General features: G+C 49.3%; 1 protein-coding gene across 1 annotated transcript; it reads left to right on the top strand.

Moving 5' to 3' along the window:
* Nucleotides 1-395: 395 nt before the first annotated feature.
* On the top strand, nt 396-25,551 carry Aldh2 (aldehyde dehydrogenase 2 family member). Its single transcript, XM_026386035.2, has 13 exons — nt 396-592; nt 10,010-10,114; nt 11,157-11,297; nt 12,341-12,420; nt 14,611-14,722; nt 15,088-15,216; nt 15,446-15,559; nt 17,275-17,377; nt 17,770-17,954; nt 20,080-20,244; nt 21,690-21,847; nt 23,298-23,412; nt 25,137-25,551. Exons 1-13 carry the CDS (start codon nt 479-481, stop codon nt 25,167-25,169), a joined length of 1,554 nt encoding a protein of 517 aa, XP_026241820.2. The 5' UTR covers nt 396-478; the 3' UTR covers nt 25,170-25,551.
* The last annotated feature ends 431 nt before the right edge of the window (nt 25,552-25,982 follow it).

The raw sequence follows: 25,982 nt of genomic DNA on the forward strand, positions 1-25,982 counted from the left end.
ACCCTCTCTTCTCCTGGTTCATCTTCTCCATCGCCCTTGTCACTGTCTGAAATGACCTCGTGTTTGAGTTTGCGGCTGGTTTCTCCCTCTCAGAGTCAGCTCCAGGAAGTCAGGGTGGCTCTGGTTCAGGCTTGTACACAGTTAGGGGTCTGGGCACATTTAGGGGTTGAACCAATGCGTGCTGAATTCGCGAGGTCCGGTCCTTCTCCACTTGCGGCGAGTCACGAGGGAGGCAGAGACGCGTGGGGGACACGGCCTGGCAGCCCACCTCTCCCAGCCAGCCCTCGATGGTAGGCTGTTCCGGGCCGGAGGGTGGGCGTGGCGGGTTCGCCCCTGCGCCCTGCCCCGCGCCTGCCCATTGGTGGCCCTGCGGGGCGGGGCCGGTGGGGTGCCGTGGCTCAGCAGCGGGTGCCGGGCGCCGGGTACCGGAGTCCGCGCGCCGCTAGCCGCTCCCTCGCCGCCGTCCTTCAGCTGCAGCATGTTGCGCGCCGCCGCCAGCCTCGGGCCCCGTCTGGGCTGTCGCCTGCTCTCGGCAGCCGCCACCCACGCGGTGCCGGCCCCCAACCAGCAGCCCGAGGTCTTCTACAACCAGGTGAGCCCCCCGCTTTGTTCTCCGCAGCCCCCTTGGCGGGACGGGGCGGGATGGGGCGGGACCGGGCGGGACCGGGCGGGACGGAGCTGGCCGGGTAGGAAGGCCCCGTGCTGCGGGGGCCTCAGCTTGCCATTGAGGACCCGAGGGGTTCGCTGGGGTTGATCTTTACACCCACCTTCCCCTCTCCGTCCTGAGAGCCTTTGGGCCCCTTCGCTGCCTCTGACAGTCAGTCCCATTATCTCGCTGCAAATGGGCCCCCAGTCTGGCTTCTTCCAGCCACGGTCGGCTCTCCGGCGCCAGCTCCTGGCGTTCGGTTCTTCCACGGATGGCCCTCGGCTTTCGGGCCTCTTAGTAGCCGCTGTGTCTGCGCAGGGTCTCCAACGTCATCCACCCGGAAGACACGTCCTCTTGAGCCCATGATTGCAGGAATTTTTGCCCTTTCCCTGGTCATCTCTTTTAACTCTTGACTCAGGCCTCATCCAAGGAAGTTCAAAAGGAAAAGCTGGGAGAGGAGAGGTGGTCATCCCTCCAAGGGACTGGAGACCAGGAGGGGCTTTCCTGGATGAAACCGGTTCCCAGTGGGCGCTTTCTTGCCCACCCAGGACTAAAAAAAAAAAAAAATTTTTTTGATCCTTGAGTCTGGATGAAGTGCCAAATGCACACAGAGGGGTATTGGTTATGAAAGAGTTCTTTTTGTTTGTGCAACAAGTGCTGGTTGACGGGCTCCCTCTGAGCTTAGATTTCTTTTGCAAAATGGGAAGGCAGTCAGGGGCTAAGGTGTCTTTCAACACAGGGCGCAGCTTGTGTGGGCACTAGGTAGGTAATAACAGCCCTGGTCCTCCGTGTGCAACCTGGCACCTGCAGCCTTCTTAGCCTTTACATTTTGACTTTGATCCTTAGAACACCCTTATGAGGTTAGTACTGTAATTATCTCTATTTTAAGTTGAAGAGACTGAGTCACAAAAAGGTTTAGTGACTTTCTTAAAGACCTAAGTCAGTGGCAATAGTTCACATCTACACCCCCAAGAGTAAGCCCCTAACTGGAACATTCTATGGTGTGTCACAACACTGGGTGGGAATAGAGAGACCACTGATCCTCTGATGATTGCTGTAGGGCAGGCTTCTTGTCTGTCCCAGAGCGAGGGTAAAGGGACATCAGTGTGATTTTAAAGAATGTTACAAAGGGTCATTTGCAAGGGAATAAAAACATAAAATGTATTTTGCATAACAAGCCAAAAATGCAGGGGCTGGTGCTCCCTTGGCAGGCTGCTTAGGGGAGAAACAGGCTTGGAAGACTTGAACCTCAAAAAAAAAAAAAAAAAAAAATCAAGCAGAAATGTCCTCCAGGTGCAGCATCCCAAGCCCTTGATCTGATTAAGTTCTTCATCCTCTGTGTTCACATGGAGGATAGGGGTGGGAGTCCTAATGTGCCCCTTCAGTTGGTAGAAATCACAAGCCCTTCAGATTTAGTCTAGGGGTGTAGGTTGGGGGAGTGCAGTGAATTCTCCCTATGGCTGCTTTTCTTTACCAGATTTTTTTTTTTTTTTTGAGATCACAAAAGTGGCATATGCTCACTTACAAAGATATAGACAGTACCAACTTAAAGTTCCCTGGAGACCCTGTCACACTCCCGCCACACACTCCTACCAAGAAGTACACAGTCTCTCTCTCTCTCTCTTTCTCTCTCTCTCTCTCTCTCTCTCTCTCTCTCTCTCTCTCTCAGAGAGAGAGCGCTAGCGCCAGTGGGAGAGCACAAGCTATCACTTTCTTTCTGAAACTCTGTCTCAATGAACAGGGTACCTGGATTATCTTCTTGAGTCACATTCAGATCTTATTTAATGCTTCTGAGGACACAAAGTGTAGCATTGTTCTGAAACTGGCCCCTGCAGAAGCTACACTTAGCAGGTTGTGCTGTTAACTCATTGCAAACCCTGCAGTCAAGGTCTCTTACCTGTGGCTCTGGTGCAATCTGGATCATTTTCTTGGGCATTTCCCCTGGGGGATTATTGGTGCCTTGAAGTTCAGTGGAGTCAGTACCCAAAAGGAGCTTCCGGGGTGGCTTTGAAGTTGCTTCTGCAGGTGCTGGGCTTGCTTCCCAAGGTCATTTGGGGGTTGTGGGCACCAGGGGGAAGATTACTCTTCATGGTTTTGGGGTCTCACCTGGATTTGGGGGAGCTCTATCTATTGCCTTGTTACAAAGATAACAAGGATAGGTCTTTCCATCTGACCCGCAGAGGTTGAGTGAAGTAGTTTCTTCTACTTTCTATTGTCCTCTTGCCTCTTGTTGTGAGTGGGTAAACTTCTTGGGTGGGTGAGGAAGATTTTAGATACTTCTTCCCCTAGGAGGATCCCATGCATGGAGCTTCCAAATGAGCAGCACTTCTTACCCCTGTTGGTTTCAGGGACTCACCTCTGTTGAGAAGACTGGCTTGCATTTTTCATTTTTTTATTCTCCCTGACTTGGACAATAGTTAAGATCTGGGAGGACAACGGTGTGCCAAAGGCACGTGCTTTCATGCTCCTGATTGGGGCCATATTTCATCTTCACCATAACCAGTTCACATTTATTGACACTGAGCGTGGAGAACGTGAGACACCGTGTGACGTTCTGGACTTGGGCTGCCTGCCACACACTAGTTGATGAGACCTTCAGTGGAGGTTCACTTATTCAACAGACACTTCCTGAGCAGCCCCCAGACCCAGTGAACAAAATAGAAGAATACTTGGGGACAGACAGATACATCAGTGAAATGCAGTGTGGCATAGATGGTTTGTTCAGTAGAGAAGAAGAAAGCAAGGAAGAGAGGAGGTGTGTGCAGGGGTGGGTGAACCTCAGTGCCATATCTATAAAATGGGGTGAAAATCTCGTTGTATATCATTGGGTGTCTGTGAGGATGAAATGGCATCGTCCTTAGGCAGCCCTAGGCAGTGTGCTGATGACATGTTTATTGTAGCGTTGAGTAAGAACTGGGTTAACAGTGCTGCTGTCGATTTGCACTATAATGTTGATAAGACACCATTTTATGAGTGTTGCTGTATCTGCAGTGTGTTTCCATAAGGGGTAAACTAGGCTGTGGTAAAATTGAATGGGAGTTCGTGGTGCACTAAATTTCTATCTCTATTCTTAGCCTCTTGACCACAACTCTCAGAAATGAAAGAGAAAACTGATAAAAAGGGAATTTATAAAGGATCGCTCCCTATACAGTTTTCTGATTACCACAGTGGAACCTCCTCAGTACAAAAAGTGAAACATTAAGGAAGTCTGCAAGGTGGAAGTTCCCTGGAAATACACACATGCACCGGAGGGAAGTTCACTGCAACACAGGTTATATTAGCAACAAATTAAGAAATAATCCCCATTAACTCTTTAAAGAGATAGATGGACGATCTCTGTTAAAGTCTACAGGAAAGAACAATTCCAGGAATGTAGCAGTTACAAAGAATTAGCTGGGCAAGGTACTTGGCACACACCTATAATCCCAGTGGCTTAGGAGGCTGAGGCAGGAGGATCTCAAGTTCAAAGCCAGTGTCAGCAACAATGAAGCACTAAGCAACAATTGAGACCCTGTCTCTAAATAAAATACAAAAAGGGCTGGGGATGTGGCTCAGTAGTTGAGTGACCCTGAGTTCAATCCCTGGTACCAAAAAAAAAAAAAAAGAATTAGCTGGATCAGTATAAATAATGGATCTTAGAAACAATGTTTTAAGGGGGAAAATTGTCCAACATGCTGCACAATAGGAAACCATTTAAAATCACACTGAACAAAACATGTTTTTTTTTTGTTTTTTTTTTTGCGTAGTACTGAGGATTTAACCGAGGGCTTCCCATACTGGCAGGTGCTCTACCACTGAGCTGTATTCCCAGCTCCACTAAACAAAACTTTATTTTGAATATTACTAGTCCTATCTCTCTATACAATATATAAGAATGAAAATCCTCTGTAGGGGTGGTGACTGGCTGGGCATGCAAGGAAGGTAGGGAATGTGCCTGTCGGTGATGAGGAAAGGGGACTTTGGCTGTAAGTGTTTTAGTGTAAAACTAAATATGCTGTGGGCAAATGTTAAAGAAAAAATATTTTTTAAAATGGACCTCTGCTGTCTCATCAGTGCAGCTAACCACTTGGAGTGGGGCTTGATTTTTCATGTTTTCCTGGGAGTTTTTAAAAGAATGAGCCAAAACCTCTCAGGTGAAGCAGTGACTTCTGCTGAGCATCCAGGGACCGATATCCCTCTATTGCACTGGTTATTGCCTGGTTAGGAGTTTCAAGGGCCTCTATAGAAGCAGATTTAGGCACCCAGCGAACCCAGGGGTTTCCCTGAGTCCCCGTTGGTTATTTCTGCTTCTGATAATAGTTTCTTATTAGGGTCCACAAATGGCCTTCAGTGTTTCCTGCCTGCCCAGAATCCCAGGACACTTGATGGGTGGCTGGGCAGTAATAATGTTTGTGGTATTGAGGTGGACCTGAGGCCAGGATATGTGTGTTATGGACATGCCTATGTATTCCCTGATCCAATAATTAAGATTATTTATCATCTGTTATCCCTCAGGCCTTGTACTGAGGGCTTTTACCTACATTTCCACCTTTTATTCCACCTGTGACTCTGTAAGCCAGGTATTGTCACTGTCCCCATCTCAGAGATGAGAAAACTGAGTTTTAGGGAGGTCAAGTTCACATTACTTATAAATTTGAAACTGGGCTTCAAACTCGGCTCTGCCCAGCTGGGACACGCCCTTAGCCACATGCCGTGCTGCTCCTGACCAGACCCTCTTGTTAGACAAAGATATAAATATTTAAGGAGTGATCGGGTTGAACATTTGAAATCAGGAAAGAGGAGTCATATCTGTGCTGTTCATGTTTGTATTCCTGGCACCATGCTCCACTCTAGGCTTGGCTTAGAATGGTTCTTCAGTAAATATTTGATGAATACATAATGGTTGCCGCTTATGAAACAATGTTTACAGTTTTACATTGCAGGAGCCAGGGAAAGAGTTGCGTAATGGGAACCCAACTCCTCCACTCAGAGGACCTTATTGTGGGAGGCTAGACCGGAGGATCAAAAATTTGAGGTCAGCCTGGGCAAATTATTGAGACCCTGTCTCAAAGTAAAAATAATTAAAAAGGACTTGGGATGTAGCTCAGTGGTAGAGTACTTCCAAAAAAGGAAAAAAGTACTTCCAGTACTTCCAAAAAAGGAAAGAAAGGGCTGGGGATGTGGCTCAAGCGGTAGCACGCTCGCCTGGCATGCGTGCGGCCCAGGTTCGATCCTCAGCACCACATACAAAGATGTTGTGTCCCCCAAAAACTAAAAAAATAAATAAACATTAAAATTCTAAAAAAAAAAAAAAAAAAGGAAAGAAAGTGGAGGGGGGAAGCTCTTAATGCCAAATATTTGGGAATTTACACGTGGAGGAATGGGAATGGGAAACTAGGCAGGGGCAGTGATCACACCAGGATGAAGGTTGCCAACTCATAAGCACATGGACAAGATTCCACAGTAGATTAACCCTCCTGCCCTGGGGGTGGTGAAATCCCAGGAGTGCAAAACCATTAGTGTGGACCTGCGAGGCATGCTGTGTTTGTCTTGAACTTTACTCTTGGAATCTCTCGGTACAAATCTGCTTTCCACTGGGTTAGTTACGTGACTGCCACCTGTGCTGAAAACCACACAGCATTTGCTCACTTACTCTTAGGAAAATAAGGTATTCCAGGGACAGGGATTTCCAACATAATATCCTTAATTCTTCCATGTGTAAAGCATGAGCTGAATTCTCTCCCGAAAGTGCCTTTTTTCCTGAAATCCCAGCTGCTAAACATAATTTAACTTTTTATTGGCAACCTGGAGCAGATTATGACAGCCATGGTCCTGGGATGTGGAAGCAGCAGCCAGGGTTCATTCTCTTCTGCCTTGGTTAGGCCTCTGTCATTAGGGTCCAGCCATCCTGCTTCTGGCCTTGCTGACTTCCCCAGCTCCTAAATCCCCCCCACCACCATTGCCATCTGGTTGGTCTCCATTTGCAGTTTGTAATCTAATCTGCTGCTGGGTTTGGAAAACAAGAAATCTAATCCACCAAGGGATCTGTGTTATCCTCAAACTCAGCACTTCTAATTTTTACACAGTCGCCTGCCTCAGGTTGACCAAAACGCATGTGAATGGATATTGGCAATGGCAGCATCAGTGGAATAGAGCGATGGTCCTGAAAGTTCGTGCACAGGAAATGGTTAAGTCAGGGAAATGGTTGTCAACTGTGATTCCAGCTGTATTGAGGAGCCTGTTACTCAAAATAACTGCAGCAGATCTGCCTGTGCAGTAACGTCCAAGAGCAAGTGTTACTGAGAAAAGCAAGTTACAGTAGAGTTGGTTGTCCCTTAGCAGGGACGCTGTGGTGCCTGCTCTGGTGCCTCTGGCGTCTCAGCCCTGGGACACATTCAGTGGAATCGGGAGCCCCCCCTCCTACACATAGTCTGCTGCCATGTGGCCCTTTCAGTTCCTCCTGTCCCCAGCCTGTGGAGCCTGGTCCTGGAGCTGCGTCCTCTGGTCGCCCGCAGCCTGTTCTGGGCACTTCTCACTTGGTTCCACTGCCTCCCTCCCTGTCGGGACTTTGCAGTTTTGCCCTGTGCCTGGCATGGCGATGGCTCTCAGTTAAAACTTGTCAAATCCAGCTTTTATAAAACAGAGGGAGAAGTTCTTAGGAAAATGTGGACAAGTTAGAGTATGGTGGTGGAAATGCTTCGTGGGTTTTGCCAGTGGTCCAGATGCAAAATGTCAACTCCTGACCTGGGTCTGCTGCTTCACATTGTAAAAAGGAAGTATGAGCCCGGAGGACCAGCCCCGCCCCACACCCCAGGAGGGTGGCTGAACTTAGCTTGTTGTGTAAGTTGGGCTGGAGCCAGGAGGTTTTAGAGCTTTTGGCCTGGACTCTGCCCTTGTGTTTTTTTCAGGCTTCTATGAAACTCTCCTCGTTTGGGGCAGAGCTTTGGCCAAGATGCTCAGTGTGAGAAAGCTCCTGCATGGCCCCTCCCAGCCACTAGGTCTGGCAGTAGGAGAAGGGAAGTGGGAACTCTGAAAGACTCCTCTCCAGGGTCCCTTCCTCTCCAGGTGCCACTGGGCCGTGAAGGAAGGATAGACTGGAAAATCCAGCCTGATTCACTTACAAAGAGTGACACAGCAAATTCAGGGCTTAGAAAGGCCAGGGTGTGACCCTTTCAGGGCCCTAATCTACATCAGAAGGAAGGGGTGGGGCCTGGTGTCCAGCCAGACTGGCCTACCTTTCCCTTTCTTTCTTCCTTATCTTCACAAAATAACAATGAAAACATTTTCTTAGGACAGACTAATTTAGTGTGCTGTTGTGCAGAAAGCAACACCAAGAGGTGCTGACCTAGCCCTTGCTCCTAAGGACCTCTAGCCTGAGGTGGTTCCGGCCAGGTTCTGGCCTGGGAGCCGCACCTGTTGTCATACTGAATCCTCCCACCAGCCCCCAGAGGCACTGGATGAGCCCTCTTGGAGGTGAAGGGTTTGCCTGGGGTCCCAATCTGTGAGGTGTGGAGTCAGGATTTACACTCCAGTGACATCTTCCTGCAGTGGGTGTGTGTTCAAGGACAGATAACTCTAGGTAATCTTGTTCCCCACCCCCCAGGTTAGGGAAGGGGAGAGGGGGCGGAAAAAGAAAAGAAAACCACATTCTTTTTAAAATAAGTAGGGAGGGCTATATTCAAAAGGTAAAGTGAACCAAGGTTACAAAAATGCAAACAATTCTTGCTCTCAGGGTGTCTGTGCAGAGGCTGCCACCTGATGAGCAGCTCAAAAACTCTAGTTGTTTCCATGATATGCAGGTGGTTGGGCAGATGTCCTCCTTAGGGGGAGGGGGAGAGGGCAGGTAGAGGCAGTTCAAGACCAACCTGCCCACTCTGCCAGCCTCTCCTGACCTGTGTCCCCCTAACCCCACTTCCTCCAGTGTTTTGCTGTCTAGCAGGTGGCGAGAGGCTGGGGGCAGAGCCTGCTCTGAACAGCTGAAAGTGGTAACAGAAGCTCAGCGGCCCAGCTGCCTGTCCTGCTTGGACAAGCCCTCTTCTTTTAGCTTGCACCCTCTGGCAGCTCCCAGAGCTTTCCTGTCCTCTACATTTACCAGAAGGACACCGATTCTCAGAGAGGAGGAGTGTCCCAGGATTCCCACCTGGGTGTGGCAGAGCTGACTTGAGCTGTGCTGTGTGGCAGTTCAGGGGTCTGCCTGGCTTTGAGCCAGAGACCATTTTGCCACGTCCACACCTCCTGCTGGGCACTATCACCTCTGCAGGAAGAAATGTGGGTGTCTTTTCCCCTAAAGCTTATGTCCGCCGACTGATACGAAGCCACACAAACACAGTTCCCAAGTCTGGCTCATGTTCACTCATGTTCTCCTGCTGGTGGCCAAGAGCTTGCCTTGTGGGTGTGCAGCTCTACATGGTGCTGCATGGGGCACTTACTCCTTGCTAGGCTTGGTGCAAACCCCTTGATCCCAGGCAGACCTCTTTCTGAAGCAAGTTGTACAGTGATCCCACTCTACAGATGAGAAAAGAAGGCTAAGAGGGGAAGGCCTGGCCCCTGCTGACAAACTAGGAGGAAAAGAGTCCTGTTCATCCAGACTTTGGCCCTGAACCACTGAGATGCGCTACCCTCCCCAGACCCTGGTGCAAGCCAGACTCCGGGCTTTGCTTGGTGGCTTGGTCTTAGATATGATCACAGTCAGGCCCAGAGTAGCTGAAGATGATCCCTGGGGTCCCAGGCCAGAACTGGCCGTGCTGGGAATTGGGGCCAAAGAGACCCCTAGTAGAAAGCCTGGAGCTGTGATTGACTTGGACCAACAGAATTTGGGGCAGAAATGAGACAAGGTGACTTCTGAAGCTTGGTTTTAGGAAGCCTTTCAGTTTTCACCTGAGCCATTTGGAATACTCCCTGGGGCCACCAGAGCCATGAAGAAGTGAGACTCTCCTGAACCTGCCATGCAGTCAGGAAGCCCAAGCAGCCGTAAGGTGCTATGACTATGGCCCCAGCTGCCCTGAGACTGCAACCACAGGCACAAGCCCTGCCCAGCTGAGTCCAATCAATGGGCACCACCCTGAGACATGAAAAGGCCTTTTTGAGCCACCCAGTTTTGGGGTTCTTTGTTACAGAGCAATAGAAAACTGGAACATGAGGAACATTCTGTTCATTTTGCAAAGATACCAAGACCCTGAAAGGTCAAATGACTTACCCAAGGTCACTTGGCAGAGTGGGCATTCCAGCTTAGACCCTCCAAGGCTTGTGCTTTCAACCTTCAGGCTACCACACTCCAGAGCTGATCCACAGTTCTTCATATTTGTGCTTTTGGAATACATGTCTCACAGGTGGGTGGTGCTGGGTCGAAAGCTAGTTCTGAGAACTTCTTTCCTTCTTTTGTAGATCTTCATAAACAATGAGTGGCATGACGCCGTCAGCAAGAAAACATTCCCCACTGTCAACCCATCCACTGGAGAGGTCATCTGTCAGGTAGCAGAAGGGAACAAGGTAAGAACTGGTGACTTATCATTAGGCAGGGATGGGGATTTTTTATGTATGTTTTTGTGGTGGAAATTTTACCATGCAGTGTCATGCATAACCTAAAAAAGCCAATTAAAAATTTTGAGTAAATGAAACAACAGAATTTCTTTCCTGCAGATGTAGGTGCTAGATTGTATCTGGGTTTGATACTCCATGGAGCCTGGAACTGTAGATTTGGAAGGGAATTCAACGAACACTTAATCCAGTGTCTCTTTTCCGGACCTGGAAGGTGGAGGTCGGAGGAGGGAGATGCATGATAGATATAGATAGCATCTTGCTGGGTAGAAATTAGGCTTCCTGAGATACCCTTTGGTGTCAGTTTGAATTTTATATACTGGTAGAAATTTAAAAAGTAATAGCATTTCAAATTAAAAAATTAGAATCTTAGTAAAGTTTTTTTTTTTTAATAGAAAAGGCATTAAAAATAATTCAAGAATGCCTCAGTCCTCTGCTTTAGGACAATACTTTATATAAGAGCTGCCTCCTTTGCCGAAAGCAAATGAATATTTTTCTGGTTTATAGGATCATCTGGTTTATAGGATCATCTGATAGTATATGTGTTTAATATAAATGGAAACTCTGCTTCTTGCCTCCTGATACACATCTTGCTGTGTGAGATGTGAATTTTCCTGCTTCTCCAAGGAGAGGGAAGCTGGCGAGCTTGCATTTCTTGGAGAATGCTACATTTTGCTGGCTTCTTAGGAAGTGGGGAAAGTGGTCAGACTCTAAGCACTGACCCCTAGGTGCCTTTCCATCTGAAACTCTTTTGGGGGATTTTAAAATGAAAAGCTGGAACGCTCAGGATTCTCATTTTCACCATGACCTCTGGCAAGAGAGAGAAGGGTGTGTGCTTCAGCCCTGTCGCTGAGGTCTGGAGCTCATCAGAGGGAGCTCTGGTGCTGGCCTGGGCAGTCCTACTGGCCCTGGGGCTGTGCTTGGCTGTGGGCGTGCAGCATTTGGAGGAGATCATGCTGAGAAGGCCTGAGCCGTCTTGGTGGGTGTTCTGCAGGAAGACGTGGACAAAGCAGTTAAGGCTGCCCGGGCCGCGTTCCAGCTGGGCTCGCCCTGGCGCCGCATGGATGCCTCTGACAGGGGCCGGCTGCTCAACCGTCTGGCTGATCTGATCGAGAGGGACCGGACCTACCTGGCGGTGAGTCCCCAGACTGCTTGCCCTCATTTCCCACATGGTGATGGGTCTCATAGCAACTAGTGAACATCCAGGGCCCACACCGCTGACATGTAATCCATCAGAATGGCACAGGATGGACACCTTTGGGGTATGTCCCACACCGGCCAGTGGAGCCTCTGTGTCACCTCCATGCAGTGGGTTTGGCCAAAAACGGTTGAGAGGAGAGGAGGGAGCGTTGTCAGAGAGGCCTTCCCAGGAGAGACCCTCAGGAGGGGAACTTCTCCCTCTGCCCCTTTCATGGTAGGTCTTCTCCCTGGCTGCCAGAGCTAGAAGACATCAGGAAGCCATCCCCTCCCCTATCCAATCCATTCCATACACGGGAGCCAGAGTGAACCTTCCAGAAGGCACGTTGTACCATGGCGATCTTCAGCCTTGTGGCCACGTGCGTCCCTAGCATGTCCTCAGTGTGGTCCGTGAGACTGTGCCGGTCTGGCTCCCCCTCCCAGCTCATGCTGACTGCCTGTCCCAGGCTCTGCCCTGGCTCAGCCTTCGCTCCTTTGAGCACCAGAGCCTCTGCACACACTGCCCTCACCAACCCCACTGGCCTTGTTGCCCAGGTGCCTCCTGCACAGCCTTCAGGTTTAAATCTCAGGTGGGTGTTTCTCAGACCAAGGCAGACAGTCTGGTCTTCTCCTTCTTAGGAGACTCGTGTGATGGATGCTTTGTGTCACGACTCACTGTCTCTGCTCTGTAAGACCCATGCTCACTTCTGTGTACCCAGCACTTGGATCTGGCAGAGGGCAGAAGCTTAAAAAAAAAAAAAAAAAGAAATCTTATGAAATGAATCAGTGAGAGGTGGTGCCTCACCCCTTCTGTCCCCCTTCCTCCTCCTCCCTCCTAGGGAATTGATCCAGAAATGCCCTTGACGCTCAGTGCCAAAGGGGACCCTTACCCTTGGTGTCCAGAGTTCTTGTCAGTCCAGGCCTCAGTGCCATGTGTCCACGTATGTGCCTCTTGTTGTTTCTGCATCATCTTTGCATTTGCTGACCTTGATCTCCTTTCAGGCCTTGGAGACCCTGGACAATGGCAAGCCCTATGTCATCTCCTACCTGGTGGATTTGGACATGGTCTTGAAATGTCTCCGGTATGGTCTTAGGTTCCCTATTCTTTCTTTTGATTATGCCAGAGGGGAGGGAGAAATGTTGGGAGGCAGAAACAGAATTATAATAATTCAAAGGGACAAAGGGACCACAGGATTTGGAGAAGTCCACTCCATTTACTGAGTAAATTTCTCATTTATCAAAAATTATAAACTGGGGCTGGGGTTGTGGCTCAGTGGTAGAGCACTTGCCTAGCACATGAGAGGGACTGGGTTTGATCCTCAGCACCACATTAAAAAAAAATACAAAAAACCTGCAAACTTCCAGATGGGCACGGTGACACAGGCCTGTAATCTCAGCGGAGGCCGAGGCAGGAGGATCACAAGTTCAAAGCCAGCCTCAGCAAAAGTGAGGCACTAAGCAACTCAGTGAGACCCTGTCTCTAAATAAAATACAAAATAGGGGTGGAGATGTGGCTCAGTGGTAAAGTGCCCCTGAGTTTAATCCCTGGTACCAAATATATATATAGTAACTTAATCACAAATGCTTCTTCTTGAGTCACTTTTGGCAATTTATGTGTTACCTGGAATTTCCCCCACTTTATTTGGGTTATCTGGTGTATTGCTGTATAGTTGAGTTGTTCACGGTTGGGTCTTACAAGCCTTTCTATCTCTTTAAGGTTTCCGCTTTCATTTCTGATTTTTAGTTATTTGTGTCTTCTCTCTCTCATTCCAGTCAAAATCTTGTCTTATTTTGTTGATTCTGTTGTTTTTCCATTCTCTATTTCATCTCTCTGCTATAGTTTTTGTTTTTTCCTGCCTTTTGCTAGCTCTGGGTTTAGTTTAATCATAGACATCTTAATGAGCAAGGAATAAAAGCTTTATTAGAATGCTTGGAGTTGCAAGTAACAGAAAGTCCAGCAGCCCAAACTAGATAACAGAGATCCCACCAGGCCTCAAATCCAAAATGCTCTTGAGCCCTGCTCACCCCACCCCTTACTTCATTATTCTCTTGCTGCAGATGGCTTCTTTCAGGGCCTGCCTGTGTGGGAACCTGGCTGCTTGACTAACCTGCAGCTGCCAAGTTCCTGGGGGAGGGATGGTGGTTGGCTGGCTTTGAGTCTGACCAGCTGTGGCAGGGCTGCTAGGTAGCTGCTGCCCTGTGACACATGGATAGAGGCGGTGGGGAGGCAGCAGTGCCAGAAGGGTCAGGGTTGCTTAACCAGGGCCATCATGCCTCCCAGGGCACAGTGAGCAATTCCAGGGACATTTATGGTGGCCACAACTGCAGAGGAGGGGATGTTGCTGGCTTCCCACAGTGTAAAGACAACCCCCATAGCAAAGAATTTTCCAGCCCTAAATGTCAGCGCCACGGCTGAGAAACTCATGCTGCAAGAACCCCTAGAGGGCAGCCTTGGGCAGAGCCACGCTCCCTCCTGAGCTTCAGTATTATTCCTCTGTGCTGATTATCTGAGGTGTGCAAAACAGATGCACTGTAGACCATGTTACCTAGATGCAGGAGGAAGGAGGCAGGGAGGCTGGGGCTTGCATGGATTGGCAGCTCCTGGCCATTTTTCTTCCTCGAGTCACAAACCCGTGTTCTAACCTAGGTCAGCATTGGTTTTAGGTCCATGTTGACAGGGGTGAGGATGTGGCTCAGCGGTCAAGTCCCTTCAAAAATCTTCCTCCCCGAAACTTTATCTTTCCTGTATCTTCTGTGTTTCTTTCCTACCACATAACCATTAGGTACTGTGAGTACATCCCTGGTTTTCCACCAACTCTAATTTGCTGTGCTTTTCTGTCACTTGTATTGCTGTGGTCAGGATAACGAACTTTACAAGGTGTGCGCCCAGCTGGTGATTTCTGTTTTCCTGTGACCATCCAGTCTTAGGAAGTGCTGGCCATTTGAAGCACCTACCCCTTTCCACCAGATCAGATCTATGGTTCTCTGACACTTTCTATGGTGCTGGGATGGTAACAATAGTCATATTTTAATAAATATGGACGTTAATTTAAAATACTGTTTCCTCAGAGAGCTAGATCAAGTGGTTTGGAAGGGGGACCCTGGAATTTGACTTTTTACTCCAAGCACCCCAGTCAATTCTGAGGCTTCGAAGTCACTGATGTAGCATGAGTCACTGTGTTTCTGGGAATCAACCACATGCAAGGGAGGGTATCAAAAGAGCACAGGGGTCCCTGACATTGCTTAGAACTTGGGTTTTTCTTTGCTTAAAGGTATTATGCTGGCTGGGCTGATAAGTACCACGGGAAAACCATTCCCATGGATGGCGACTTCTTCAGCTACACCCGCCACGAGCCCGTAGGGGTGTGCGGGCAGATCATTCCTGTGAGTGTCAGCCCCTCCAGAGGTCATCAGGAGGGTGGAGTGTGGCAATCCAGCAGCCTGGACCAGGCTCGTTGCAAAGGGGGAGGTTCTGCCGGTGGCCTTAGATGACGGCTGAAAACATGGGCTTTCACAAGCCAACTGGACCTTGGGCAAGTCACTTACTCCCGGGCCTCAGTTTTGTCATCTGAATGTGGGAATTAACCTCGCTTCTGCTCAGGGAGGCATGGTGCCAGGTACGTGACAGTGCCAGTCACCTGCCTCGCTCATCCATCTCCATCTCGGTGTGGGGGTGGGGTGGCGTGTTCAGCCACCTGGTGAGGCTCTCTGAGGGGAGCTGGGTTTCCAGTGGCTGTTGTGTCCTGCAGTGGAACTTCCCACTCCTGATGCAAGCGTGGAAACTGGGCCCAGCCCTGGCGACTGGAAATGTGGTTGTGATGAAGGTTGCGGAGCAGACTCCACTCACCGCCCTCTACGTGGCCAACTTGATCAAAGAGGTTCGCTTCTTGTTCCCAGCTGGACCCCTAACTGCCCTTGTGTGGATTTGCCATCAAATTGTCCACTCAGAAGCCTGTGAACAGGCTTCTTGTCCGAGTAACTTAGAATTCCCACACAGTGCTCCATACTTCTGAGCACATGGGTCCCCAGCAAGCTGTCTCGGCCTCTCTGGGAAGGACTCTTGGAGCAGGAGGATGACTCCTGGTTTCCTCTGATTTTTGCCCACAGGCCGGCTTCCCCCCTGGTGTGGTCAACATTGTTCCTGGATTTGGCCCCACAGCTGGGGCTGCCATCGCCTCCCACGAGGATGTGGACAAAGTGGCATTCACAGGGTCCACTGAGGTAAGGCGTCTTTGGGACCTCATGCTTGTAGTGTGGTTGGCTCAAGCTCCCACTGTCCTCAAACACTACTGCATTGAAGAGGAGCTCCTTGGGAGCGTGTCAGGTTCTGCTCCCAGGACTTGCTTCTGAGCAACTCAGGCAAAGCCCACATGTGGCAGGAGTCACAGAGCAGGGTTGAGCCGGCTGTGGCCTGATGGCTCTCCAGATGCTGCTCGCAGGGGCCAGCATCCCATGTGGAACAGGGAGGTCTGGCTGGCTGCATAAAGCTCAGAGCTGAGGCCCAAGCACCTTGGACTTGGCAGGCTCCCCGTGGGCTTCAGGAAGCTCCAATCCTGGCCTCACTCTCAAGACTCGGGTGGTTCACTGAATGTCCGTAAGCTCTGCTCAGTTCCTCTGAGGTGAGGGGTGGTGTCTGTGTGGAACTGACAGCATAGGCAGTGTAGTGGGTACATGGTGGCCCTCTGCATCACATTCCTGTTTCTTCTCTTTTTTTTGTGGCACTTTTGTGATTGAACTTGGGGCAGTCTATAACTGAACCACAGCCCTGGACACTTTTACTTTTTATTTTGAGACAGAGCCTGGCTAGGTTTCCCAGGCTGGCCAGGCACGTTCGATCCTCTGCCTCCTGAGTCACTGGGGTCCCTGGCCTGCGTCCCTGTGCCTGGCCTCACAGTTCTTACTTGCTGTGTAACCTCAGGCAGGTCACTTAGCAGCCTCAAGCCTGTGTTTCCCCTTCTATAAAGTCGTTTTACAACCCACACCCTCATGGGGGTGGAATGCGGGTGGACGAGATAAAGCTTTTGACTGCATGGCCCAGACCATGTGCTCCGCAGAGTGGGTAAGGGAGTGGACGGGGCATTGCTGGGCTGCTCTGTGCCACACACGAGGCGGACAAAGACAAGATCTGGAGATTCCTCAACATGGTCTCCAGGAAAGCAGTCAAGTTTACCTTCTGAGGTCAGCTGTTTCCTACCCCAAAATCTCAACTATCTTCATCGCATGACTTCCCAGAGGGTCAATAAGTAGGGGAACGGTGGTGCTCTTCAAAGATTTCACTATGACACACACCTTCAAACATTCAGCCTGCGGGTAGTGATGTGGTGCCGGAGGCCAGAGAGGTGTCCACGTTACTGAGTTGGGGATACTCCCTGACCCATTGCTGAAAGGCTCTACCGAGAGTCCAGAGGGGGTGGTCTCCTGATGGGGAGATGCCCATCTACCCAAGAAGTAAGCACAGGGCTGCCTTATGCCAGGCTCTGGGAATGTAGAGTTGAGAGGCACCCTGTCCTTGTCCTCATGGAATGTACAGACAGCATGCTGGGGATGACACTCCAGGCACCACAGCAAGGAGGCTGGGGAGTGGGTCTGAACCCAAGTGTGGGTCCTGATCCCACATTTACAAGCTGTGTGACTCTGGGCACATGACTTGGCCACTCTGAGCCCCAGCTGTGGTGTTTCTAAATCAAGGGAAGAGTCCCACCTGCCCCAGGCCGTTATGAGGGTGGGATTTAATGCATAGGCAGCAATGGTGGTGCAGGCTACATGGCTGTCATCGTTGTGGTCTAGGTGCTTGGGCTGGGCAGCCAGGGAGTGGAGTCTCTGTTCTGTCTGTAGAGAACAATTGGCTCTGTTGGGGACCCTCTGTTCTGTCTGTAGAGGGCATTTGGCTCTGTTTTCCCCTCTGAGAGCTTGCCTCTGTCCTGTGTGCCCCACAGGTTGGCCACCTCATCCAGGTGGCTGCGGGGAAGAGCAACCTTAAGAGAGTGACCCTGGAGCTGGGGGGAAAGAGCCCCAACATCATCATGTCAGATGCTGACAGTAAGTTGTGGGAGTTGGTGATGGAGGCGGCTGCTGGCTCCTGTGGTCCTCGGCCTCCACGGGGCTGGCTCTGGGACTCTCGCCTCTCTCCTCCTGGCTCTGTGGTCTGACAGGCTGAGTCCGAGTTGCCCCCTGTGCACACATGCTCTTGGACAGGCCACTCTGTCTCCCCACGTCCTTCCTTCCTGCGGAGCTTTCTCTTCCTGTCTGTCCTTCCGTCTGGTCCCTGCACATTGTGAAAGGAGAGATGGCTCCAACTGCTCCTACCCAGGCTCTGGTACCCTGCAGGTGCCAGCCCTGGTGGTGGCATGAATGGGTTGGGTGGGTTGGTAGTGCTGGGGCCAGGGTCATGCTCCCCTCATGGTCTCCTTTCCTCTGTCCCCTCCCTGCAGTGGACTGGGCAGTGGAACAGGCCCACTTTGCCCTGTTCTTCAACCAGGGCCAGTGCTGTTGCGCTGGTTCCCGGACCTTCGTGCAGGAAGACATTTACGAAGAGTTCTTGGAGCGCAGCGTGGCCCGGGCCAAGTCTCGGGTGGTGGGGAACCCTTTTGACAGCCGAACGGAGCAGGGGCCACAGGTAAGCCAGGCAGCTTCAGGGTGAGCCTGGGTGGAGCTAATTTGGAGACATAAAGGGCCCAGGCTCAGAGTCAGGTGGAACCGGGTCCAAGTCTCACCTCATGCCCCACTGCAGCGAACACAAGACCCCACCTGCCATCTCTTCCCCTCAGTTTTCAGGTTTGTGGACCTGAGTCGGGGAGCCATACCCACATCTGAGGAGGGACTGACTGTTCTCACCATGGAACAGGGTTATGAGCCCGACTTCTCCCCCTAACCTGCCATACTGGCGATCGAACCCAGGGACACTCTACCATTGAGCCACGTTCCTAGAACTTTTTATTTCATGGTCTCCCTAAGTTGCTTAGGGCCTCGATAAGTTGCCGAGCCTGGCCTTGAACTTGCAATCCCCTGCCTCAGCCTCCTGTGTCCCTGGACTTACAGGAGTGCACCACCACACCTGGCTTCTCTTTTTACTAGCTTTTTGAAGGTATCATTCATATATCATAGACCATAAAATGCACCATTTTAGTTATACAGTTCATTGGTTTACATATATCACAAGGTGGTGCAGCCATCAACACTAACTCCAGAATATATTCATTACCTCTAAATAAGTCCTATGCTCATTAGCAGCCATTCCTGATTCCTCCCTCCCTCAGGCCCTGGCAGCCACCAGGACTTGTTCACAAAGGTGTTTTGCATAGGTGAAGTTATGCAGGGGGTGGTCCTCTGTGACAGGCCTCCTCCACTCAGCATGTTTTCAGGTTCGTGGTGTCATGGCTTGTGTCACAGTTTCATTCCTGCTCATGGCTGGTCTGTGTTCCATGAGGGGTGTAGACCACGCTTTGTCTCTCCATCCTTAGTTGATAGACTGGTGGGTTGTTTCCAGATTTTGGTTATTGAATAGTGCTGCTGGAAACCCCAGCATCCCTTTATCTTTAATTTTATTTGTAGTTAATTATTAAGGTAATGCAAACTGGTATAAACATTTAATTTTTAAAAAGTGTTTTTAGTAAAAAAATAAGATGCCCTCTGTTTCTGTTCTCCATAGGTGAACACAAACACACACACACACACACACACACACACACACACACACACACAGTTATTCGCTGTACAATTCACAAAACAAGGATTATGTAGTTTATATTGTCCACAAACTTTCACCTGTCTGTACAGAATATCTTGGGCTATCTCAGTGTCATACATAACGTGGGCATAACATAATTATTTAACCATACTCTCTACTGATATATACTTAAAATTATCTCTATATTTTACCATCACAGAATGCTCCCCAGTGAATATCCTCATTTAGTTTTCTATGCCTGTGTAGAATAAATTCCTGAAAGTTAAATAGCTATGTCAAAGAGGATGAGCATGATTTTTTCATAAAATTTTTTTTTAGTTGTAGATGGACACATGACTTTATTTTATTGATTTATTTTTATTCGGTGCTGAGGATCGAACCTAGTGCCTCACATGTGCTAGGTAAGCACTCTACTACTGAGCCACAACCCCAACCCGAGCATATGATTTTTAATCAGTATTAATAAACTACTGGTCCTAAGAGCTGTGCCATTTATAATCCTAACCATGTATGGAACACAGCTTCATTGTTAACGTATCTTATTCTTTTTATTGTTTTTCTTGGTGCTGGAGATTGAACCTAGGGACTTGTCCATGCCAAGCACATGTTCTACCTCCGAGCTGAACTCCAAGCCCTTGTGTTTTCTTATTATTTAAAATATTTGTTGGGGCTGGAGTTGTGGCTCAGTGGTAGAGCGCTCACCTAGCATGTGTGAAGCCCTGGATTCCATCCTCAGCACCACATAAAAATAAAATAAAGGTACTGTGTCCAATTAAAAACAAAAAATATTTTTAAAAAATAAATAAAATAAAAATTAAAATATTTGTTGATCTCATAGCTGAAAAACACAAGGGGTTTGATACTCATTTCTTTGATGGCTAATGAAATCAAACTCTCTTTTGTTCCATGTTTCTTGGTCCTGGGTGTTTCCTCTTCCAACCTGGCTTATTTAAGACCTGGGTCCATTTTCTAGTTGTCTTCGTGGTTCTCAGCCTGAAACCTAGGAGCGGTCTGAATGTAACTTCTCCATCACGCTGGGCTCCTTCCCCCACAGGTGGATGAAACTCAGTTCAAGAAGATCCTTGGCTATATCCAGTCAGGGAAGCAAGAAGGGGCGAAGCTGCTGTGTGGTGGGGGGGCCGCTGCCGAGCACGGCTACTTCATTCAGCCCACAGTGTTTGGAGATGTGCAGGATGGCATGACCATTGCAAAGGAAGAGGTTAGAAGCTGGGGCAGGTGCTCTGGGGGATGCTCTGGGGAGGAGGAGGGGTGGGTAGGTGGTTTGGTCTGGTATCTTGACATTATGACCCATCCACTGGCTTTGGGCTAGCCCTGAACCTGGAATGAATTATTTATAATTTGCATGTGTTATTGTCACTCTCCAAGGAAGGACTTTGGCTGGGCTGTGCTTATACCAGGACTCCATCTCCCCTTCCCTGTTTCTACCTACTAAGAAAATATTGTCCTTCCCCAGCACAGCCTACAGGCCTTTGTGTCCTGGCAGTGACATCATCTGGCCCTGCGCATGGCCTTGATAGAAGCAGAATGTTGGGTTATACCCAGGGGCTGACTCCCCACCTGACGAGATGCGTGAACTCAGGACAGCTCCTCTAACTCAATCACACATTCATTTCACACATTCTCGATGGATGCCCACTGTGTGCTGGGCTCCCTGTAGACCATAGAGACACCTGCCTCTGGCCTTGTGGCACTCACATTGTCCCATTTCTCCAGCCCTTGGATTAAGGCCTTCGATCTGCAGCCCTATGTGGGGAACAATGGTGCTGTGCCCATTTGGGTGTAAGTCAAAAGAAAATAATATTAACATGCAAAGCCAGGGTAAGAAGGTCCAGAGGAGTTCTACCTTTTCTCCCATCATGACTATTTTGATGCTTTTCTTACAAATTCTCAATTTTCTGGAAGGGCAGTATCTGAAGCATGGGAGGCCCTAACTCGCAGTCCTACCCCAAACATGAGAGTGCCTGGCCGTCTTCTCCCACCTCCATCTTTACACCCCCTCTTCCTGAGACCAGCCATGTCTTCAAGGAGCTCTGGTCCCTTTTAGTGGAAAATGGGATTCGGTGAGGAAGGACTTCAGCTGGGCTGTGCTTATATCGGGACTCCATCTCCCCTCTCTGCTTCTCGCCAGTTAGGCCCCTTGGGAGTCCCGCACTCCTGTTGTGCCCAGTGGTTACATTTTAATTGGTGGGTTCCGTGGGCACCTGATGACATTATGATCAGTTACAATCCGTTCTCCTCAGTGGTCTCCCCTGCAAGGGCCAGAGAGCAGTGTCACCCCACGTGCACTGTGTACCCCTAATTTTTAGGTCGTGGTTCTAAACATCCCACTCCAAGCAAAGAAACCAGAGTTCTTTGAAGAAATAGCCCATTCTGGGAAGAGGGCAGAGGAAGTGAGATAAACCTGGGGTATCTTGAGAGCAGAGTAAGATGCTGTGTGAAAAGCACAGGGCACCAGGAGGTGACCAGCCTGAGAGCCACCTCCACTTTGTGTTTCTTGACCTCGGACGTTGCCATCTTGCTCTGGAACTGTTGGATTATGGCTGGTAGCTTGGTGGCTTCTGGTATCACGTGCTCAGGCCTGTGACACTGGAGGGCATATGCTTTTTGTTGGCCCCACCCTCCACTTTGCTCTCTCTTTCCCAGATCTTTGGGCCTGTGATGCAGATCCTGAAGTTCAAAACCATAGAGGAAGTAGTTGGGAGAGCCAACAATTCCAAGTATGGGCTGGCTGCAGCTGTCTTCACTAAAGATCTGGACAAGGCCAATTACCTGTCCCAAGCCCTTCAGGCTGGCACCGTGTGGTAAGAGCCTCTCATCAGTTCCCACAACCCAGCAAGATTCCCCAAAGCCAGCGTCTGCTGGTATCCCAGAATTTGGTGTGTTGGCCTGTTTTTCCTGGGCCAGGGCATGGTGTAGCCAGCTGGTTGATTTTCAGCTACTTCCCCTTGAGGAGAGTACACTTCTTTGCAGTGTAGATGGCCTCTGCAGCTCTCCCTGGGCACACAGATGGACAACTAAGTCTCCCTCCCTAGCTGTGACAAGGGCAGAAAACCAGAGTCAAGGGTATGCCCAATTGGAATTCTGATTTTAAAAACTTAGCACTTTGACACTCACTAGCATGGCTGTAATTTAAAAAAAAAAAAAAAAAAAAAGAAATCAATATTGGTGAGGACGTGGAGAAATTGGAACCTTCCTCCACAGCCGGTAGGAGTGGAAAACAGACAGTTATTGTGGAGAACAGTCTGGCACTTCCTCAAAAAGTTCAGCGTAAGAGTCACCATGTGGTCCAGTAATTCCACTTCTAGGTACATCCCAAGATAAACAAAACATATTTGCACAGAAATGTCCATACAGATGTGCACAGCAACAGCATTCATCACAGCTAAAAGGTGGAAACAGCCTCACAGTCTGTCAGTGGGTGAGTGGCCGAACAAAATGTGCTTTATCCTTAAGTGGAATATGATTCAGCCATGAAAAGGAATCAAGTCCTGAAGTCCTAGCATGATGAGCCTGGAAAACCCAGTGCTTAGTAAAGGGAGCCGGACCCAGATGGTGCAGCTGGCCTGATTCTGTTTATATAAACTATTCAGATGAGGCCAGAAAAGTATAGCAATGGTATGGTCAGCAGGGGCTGGAGGAGGGAATGGAGATGGCTGTCTTCGGGCACAGATCGTCTTCTTCTTTTTTAAAAAAATATTTCTTAGTTGTAGTTGGACACAATATCTTTATTTTGTTTATTTATTTTTATGTGGTGCTGAGGATCAAACCCAGTGCCTCACACGTGTGAGGCAAGTGCTCCACTGCTGAGCCCCAGCCCCACCCCCAGCCCCACCCCCAGCCCCAGGCACAGGCCTTCTTTTGCGGGTAACAGACATATTCCAAAGTCAGGCAGTGGTGATGGTGGCACACCACTGGGAATGCAGTAATACCTTAACATGGTGCATTTAAAGTTCAATCAAAACTTAATGAATTTTGAAGTTGGAAATGAGAAAGAAGTAGGCCTACCAACTAATGAGCCAAAATGAGTGATCCAAATTGAAAGCTATCACAGGGAGTACTGTTACTGACATCTACCTGTGGCGGCACTAGGAAGGACGAAGGTGACTTGAGGCCCTGGCTCGTGTGGCCTCCTCTGCAACCGGTTATTACCATAGTCCCTTCCATTTTCCCTCAGTAAGCTGTCAGAGCCATGTGGGGAGCCCCTTGGAGGAACACACAGGTTGAACTCTGCATTCTCTTTTCATATTATAGGGTCAACTGCTATGATGTGTTTGGGGCCCAGTCTCCGTTTGGCGGCTACAAGATGTCAGGCAGTGGCCGGGAACTGGGCGAGTATGGCCTGCAGGCGTACACTGAAGTGAAGACTGTGAGTGTCCAGCCCACTGTGCTTGGTCTCTCCTTCTGGCAGGGGGTTGGGAGGGTCAGCTCTTATTACTTGTTTCTCACTTTAAGCCAGAGAAGAAGTAAAGACCCAGCCTCTAGGGTCTTGACCCTCCAGGCTTACAGGGTCATTCCCTGGGCTTTGTTTATTCTCCAGGGGCTTGACAGCCTGAGCAGGGAGGGCCCCAGTAGGCTGAAGCAACAAAGAGAGACTCCTAGGAGGAATGGGCTGGCTGGGAGGCACTAGATGTCAAGGGCCATGCAATAATATCTGCTGACCATCCCTCAACAGGAACATGGCCGGAGGAGCTAGTCAGAAATGCACAGGAAGTTCTAGCATCATGAACATCCATCACACCATTACCTCTAGGAGAAAAATTCAAAATGTAATCTAAATGTCCCAAAACCATGGGTCACTCTAGTCATGCTTAGAAATGTCCCTGCAGCCGGGTGCAGTGGCACACGCCTATAATCCAGAGGCCTGGGAGGCTGAGGCAGGAGGATTGCCAGTTCAAAGCCAGCCTCAGCAACAGCAAGGCACTAAGCAACTCAGTGAGACCCTCTCTCTAAATAGGGCTGGGGATGTGGCTCAGTGGTTGAGTGCCCCTGAATTCAATCCCCAATACTAAAAAAAGTCTCTGCAGAACATTAGGTACCAAAAACGCCCACCTTTCAAAGTAAAGAAAGCAGAACTCAATGTTACCTACCCTATATAAGCCCAATTTTAGAGCAGTATGTACATGTTGGCAAATAATCAAATGCATTAATTTATAAATATAAAAAGACAAATAAATACACTAAACTATTCCCCTCTATAGTGAACACTAGTTACACAGTCTAACCAGGAAGCACATTCACACATGATACAGAGAGAAAAAGGAAATGGGCAGAACTGAGCTTTTCTTGGAACGGAAAAGAGAAGGCTCAGGGCAGCCACCAGGGGCAGGTGAGAAAAAAAAGCCATCAGGGGCATCCTTCCATTCAGACAGCACCAAGCCTGAACCAGAGACCAAGAGACCACCTGTGTTCTTGAAAAGCCTACTAGAATAAAATAAATATGTTCACTGGCTTATTGTGAGAATTTTCCAGTACATGCAAGTGTAGGTATAACAGTGTGAGGAGCCCCTGTGTCCCCATCATATAGGTGTGATGGATCGGCACACGGCCCATCTTGCTGTGTGCCACACACTATACCCTCATCTAGTTCCAGGGTACGTGCTTCCTACAGGGTGCACGTGGTCAGCAGAACAGCCATGTGCGCCAGAAGTTTGCCTTAGATTTTGAAGACGACATTGCGTAGGGAGATCCAGATTCAGATAATGGAGAGTCATCAGTCTTGGGATGTGGGTAGTGCTAAGGAGGAGGCAGACAAGACGCCTAGGTGACAAGTGGTATTTAAGCTGATGGAAGGATGATCGGGAGTGGAGTAGGTACAGGGAGGAAGGCAAGGACATTCTAGACAGAGGCCATGGTTTGTGGGAAAGCTTTGGGAACAAGGAATAAAGGGCTCTTCTACGACCTTGCTGGTGGTAAAAGATCACCAGCAGGAAGATTGCGTGGGGCCAGACGATGGGGAGCTGTGTTGCCTTGATGTGGGATTTGGTCTCACAAGAGCCATGAGGAGCTCAGGGGGCAGTTCACTGGTAGAGCACTTGCCTCGCGCGTGTCAGGAAGTGTGAGGAACCAGCATCTTCTGTATTCCTCTCACAGGTCACAGTCAAAGTTCCTCAGAAGAACTCATAAAGAACCATCCAGCTTCCTTCCTCATTCAGTGCCGGAGTCCCAAGTTCAGCAAGATTTCCAAGAACGACCTTTGCACATGAAAGTCTCAAAGGAGAAATCCCTCCCACAAAGTCTCTGGGGTCAAGAAAGTCCCAGAATTAGAACTGATAAACAGGGTGGGCTGGTGGGGCGAAGCACATGTGGAAAGCCTTTTTTTTTTTTTTTTTAAACTGCAACAGTCCTGCTGGCTGTCAGGGAGATTTCTTTAAAAACAGGTTCCTAGATTTTTTTCTTCTCTCTGCTGCACTTCTGTAACTTGCCTTTATTGGGGAAGAAAAAGCCAACTGCTAGTGCCCTGCTTTGTATCCTGGACTAAAACTCATTAAAATCTGAGCTGCTCTCAGCTCCGGGCTTCTTCCTCCATCTGTCTAACCCAGGGAGGTACTGCCAGGCTGAATGGCATGTGCCTGCTGTTGGCATGTTACCTTGTGTCTCATGGCTCTCCATCCATGAGTGAATGGCTTTGGCTTCACACATTCAATTCACAAATACATCTGGTCTGTCTATCTGGGGCGGGTCCTGAGGCAGGTCCTGAACCAGGCACTAGGGGGACACAACCCCCACAGGACTCATAGCCCCTGCCCCTAGAGAGGAGGATGGTCCTCCAGGAGAGAGGTGTCAAATGTCTGAGGTGCGTTCTATCTTCAAAGTTCACAAACTTGGGCTGGGGATATAGCTCAGTTGGTAGAGTGTTTATCTCGCATGTACCAGGCCCTGGGTTCAACCCCCAGCACCACACACCAAAAAAAGTTTACAATCTTGGTCAGACCAAAT

Source organism: Urocitellus parryii, chromosome 3, assembly GCF_045843805.1.
Source record: "Urocitellus parryii isolate mUroPar1 chromosome 3, mUroPar1.hap1, whole genome shotgun sequence".
Lineage (NCBI taxonomy): Eukaryota > Metazoa > Chordata > Mammalia > Rodentia > Sciuridae > Urocitellus > Urocitellus parryii.

Bases quoted from the DNA above. Each gene is read 5' to 3' on its own strand.
- Aldh2 (XM_026386035.2), top strand. From the start codon at position 479: ATGTTGCGCGCCGCCGCCAGCCTCGGGCCCCGTCTGGGCTGTCGCCTG. The intron at 10,115-11,156 runs GTAAGAACTGGT...GGTGTTCTGCAG, and splicing joins AGGTAGCAGAAGGGAACAAG to GAAGACGTGGACAAAGCAGT. The intron at 17,378-17,769 runs GTAAGTTGTGGG...CCCTCCCTGCAG, and splicing joins CATCATGTCAGATGCTGACA to TGGACTGGGCAGTGGAACAG.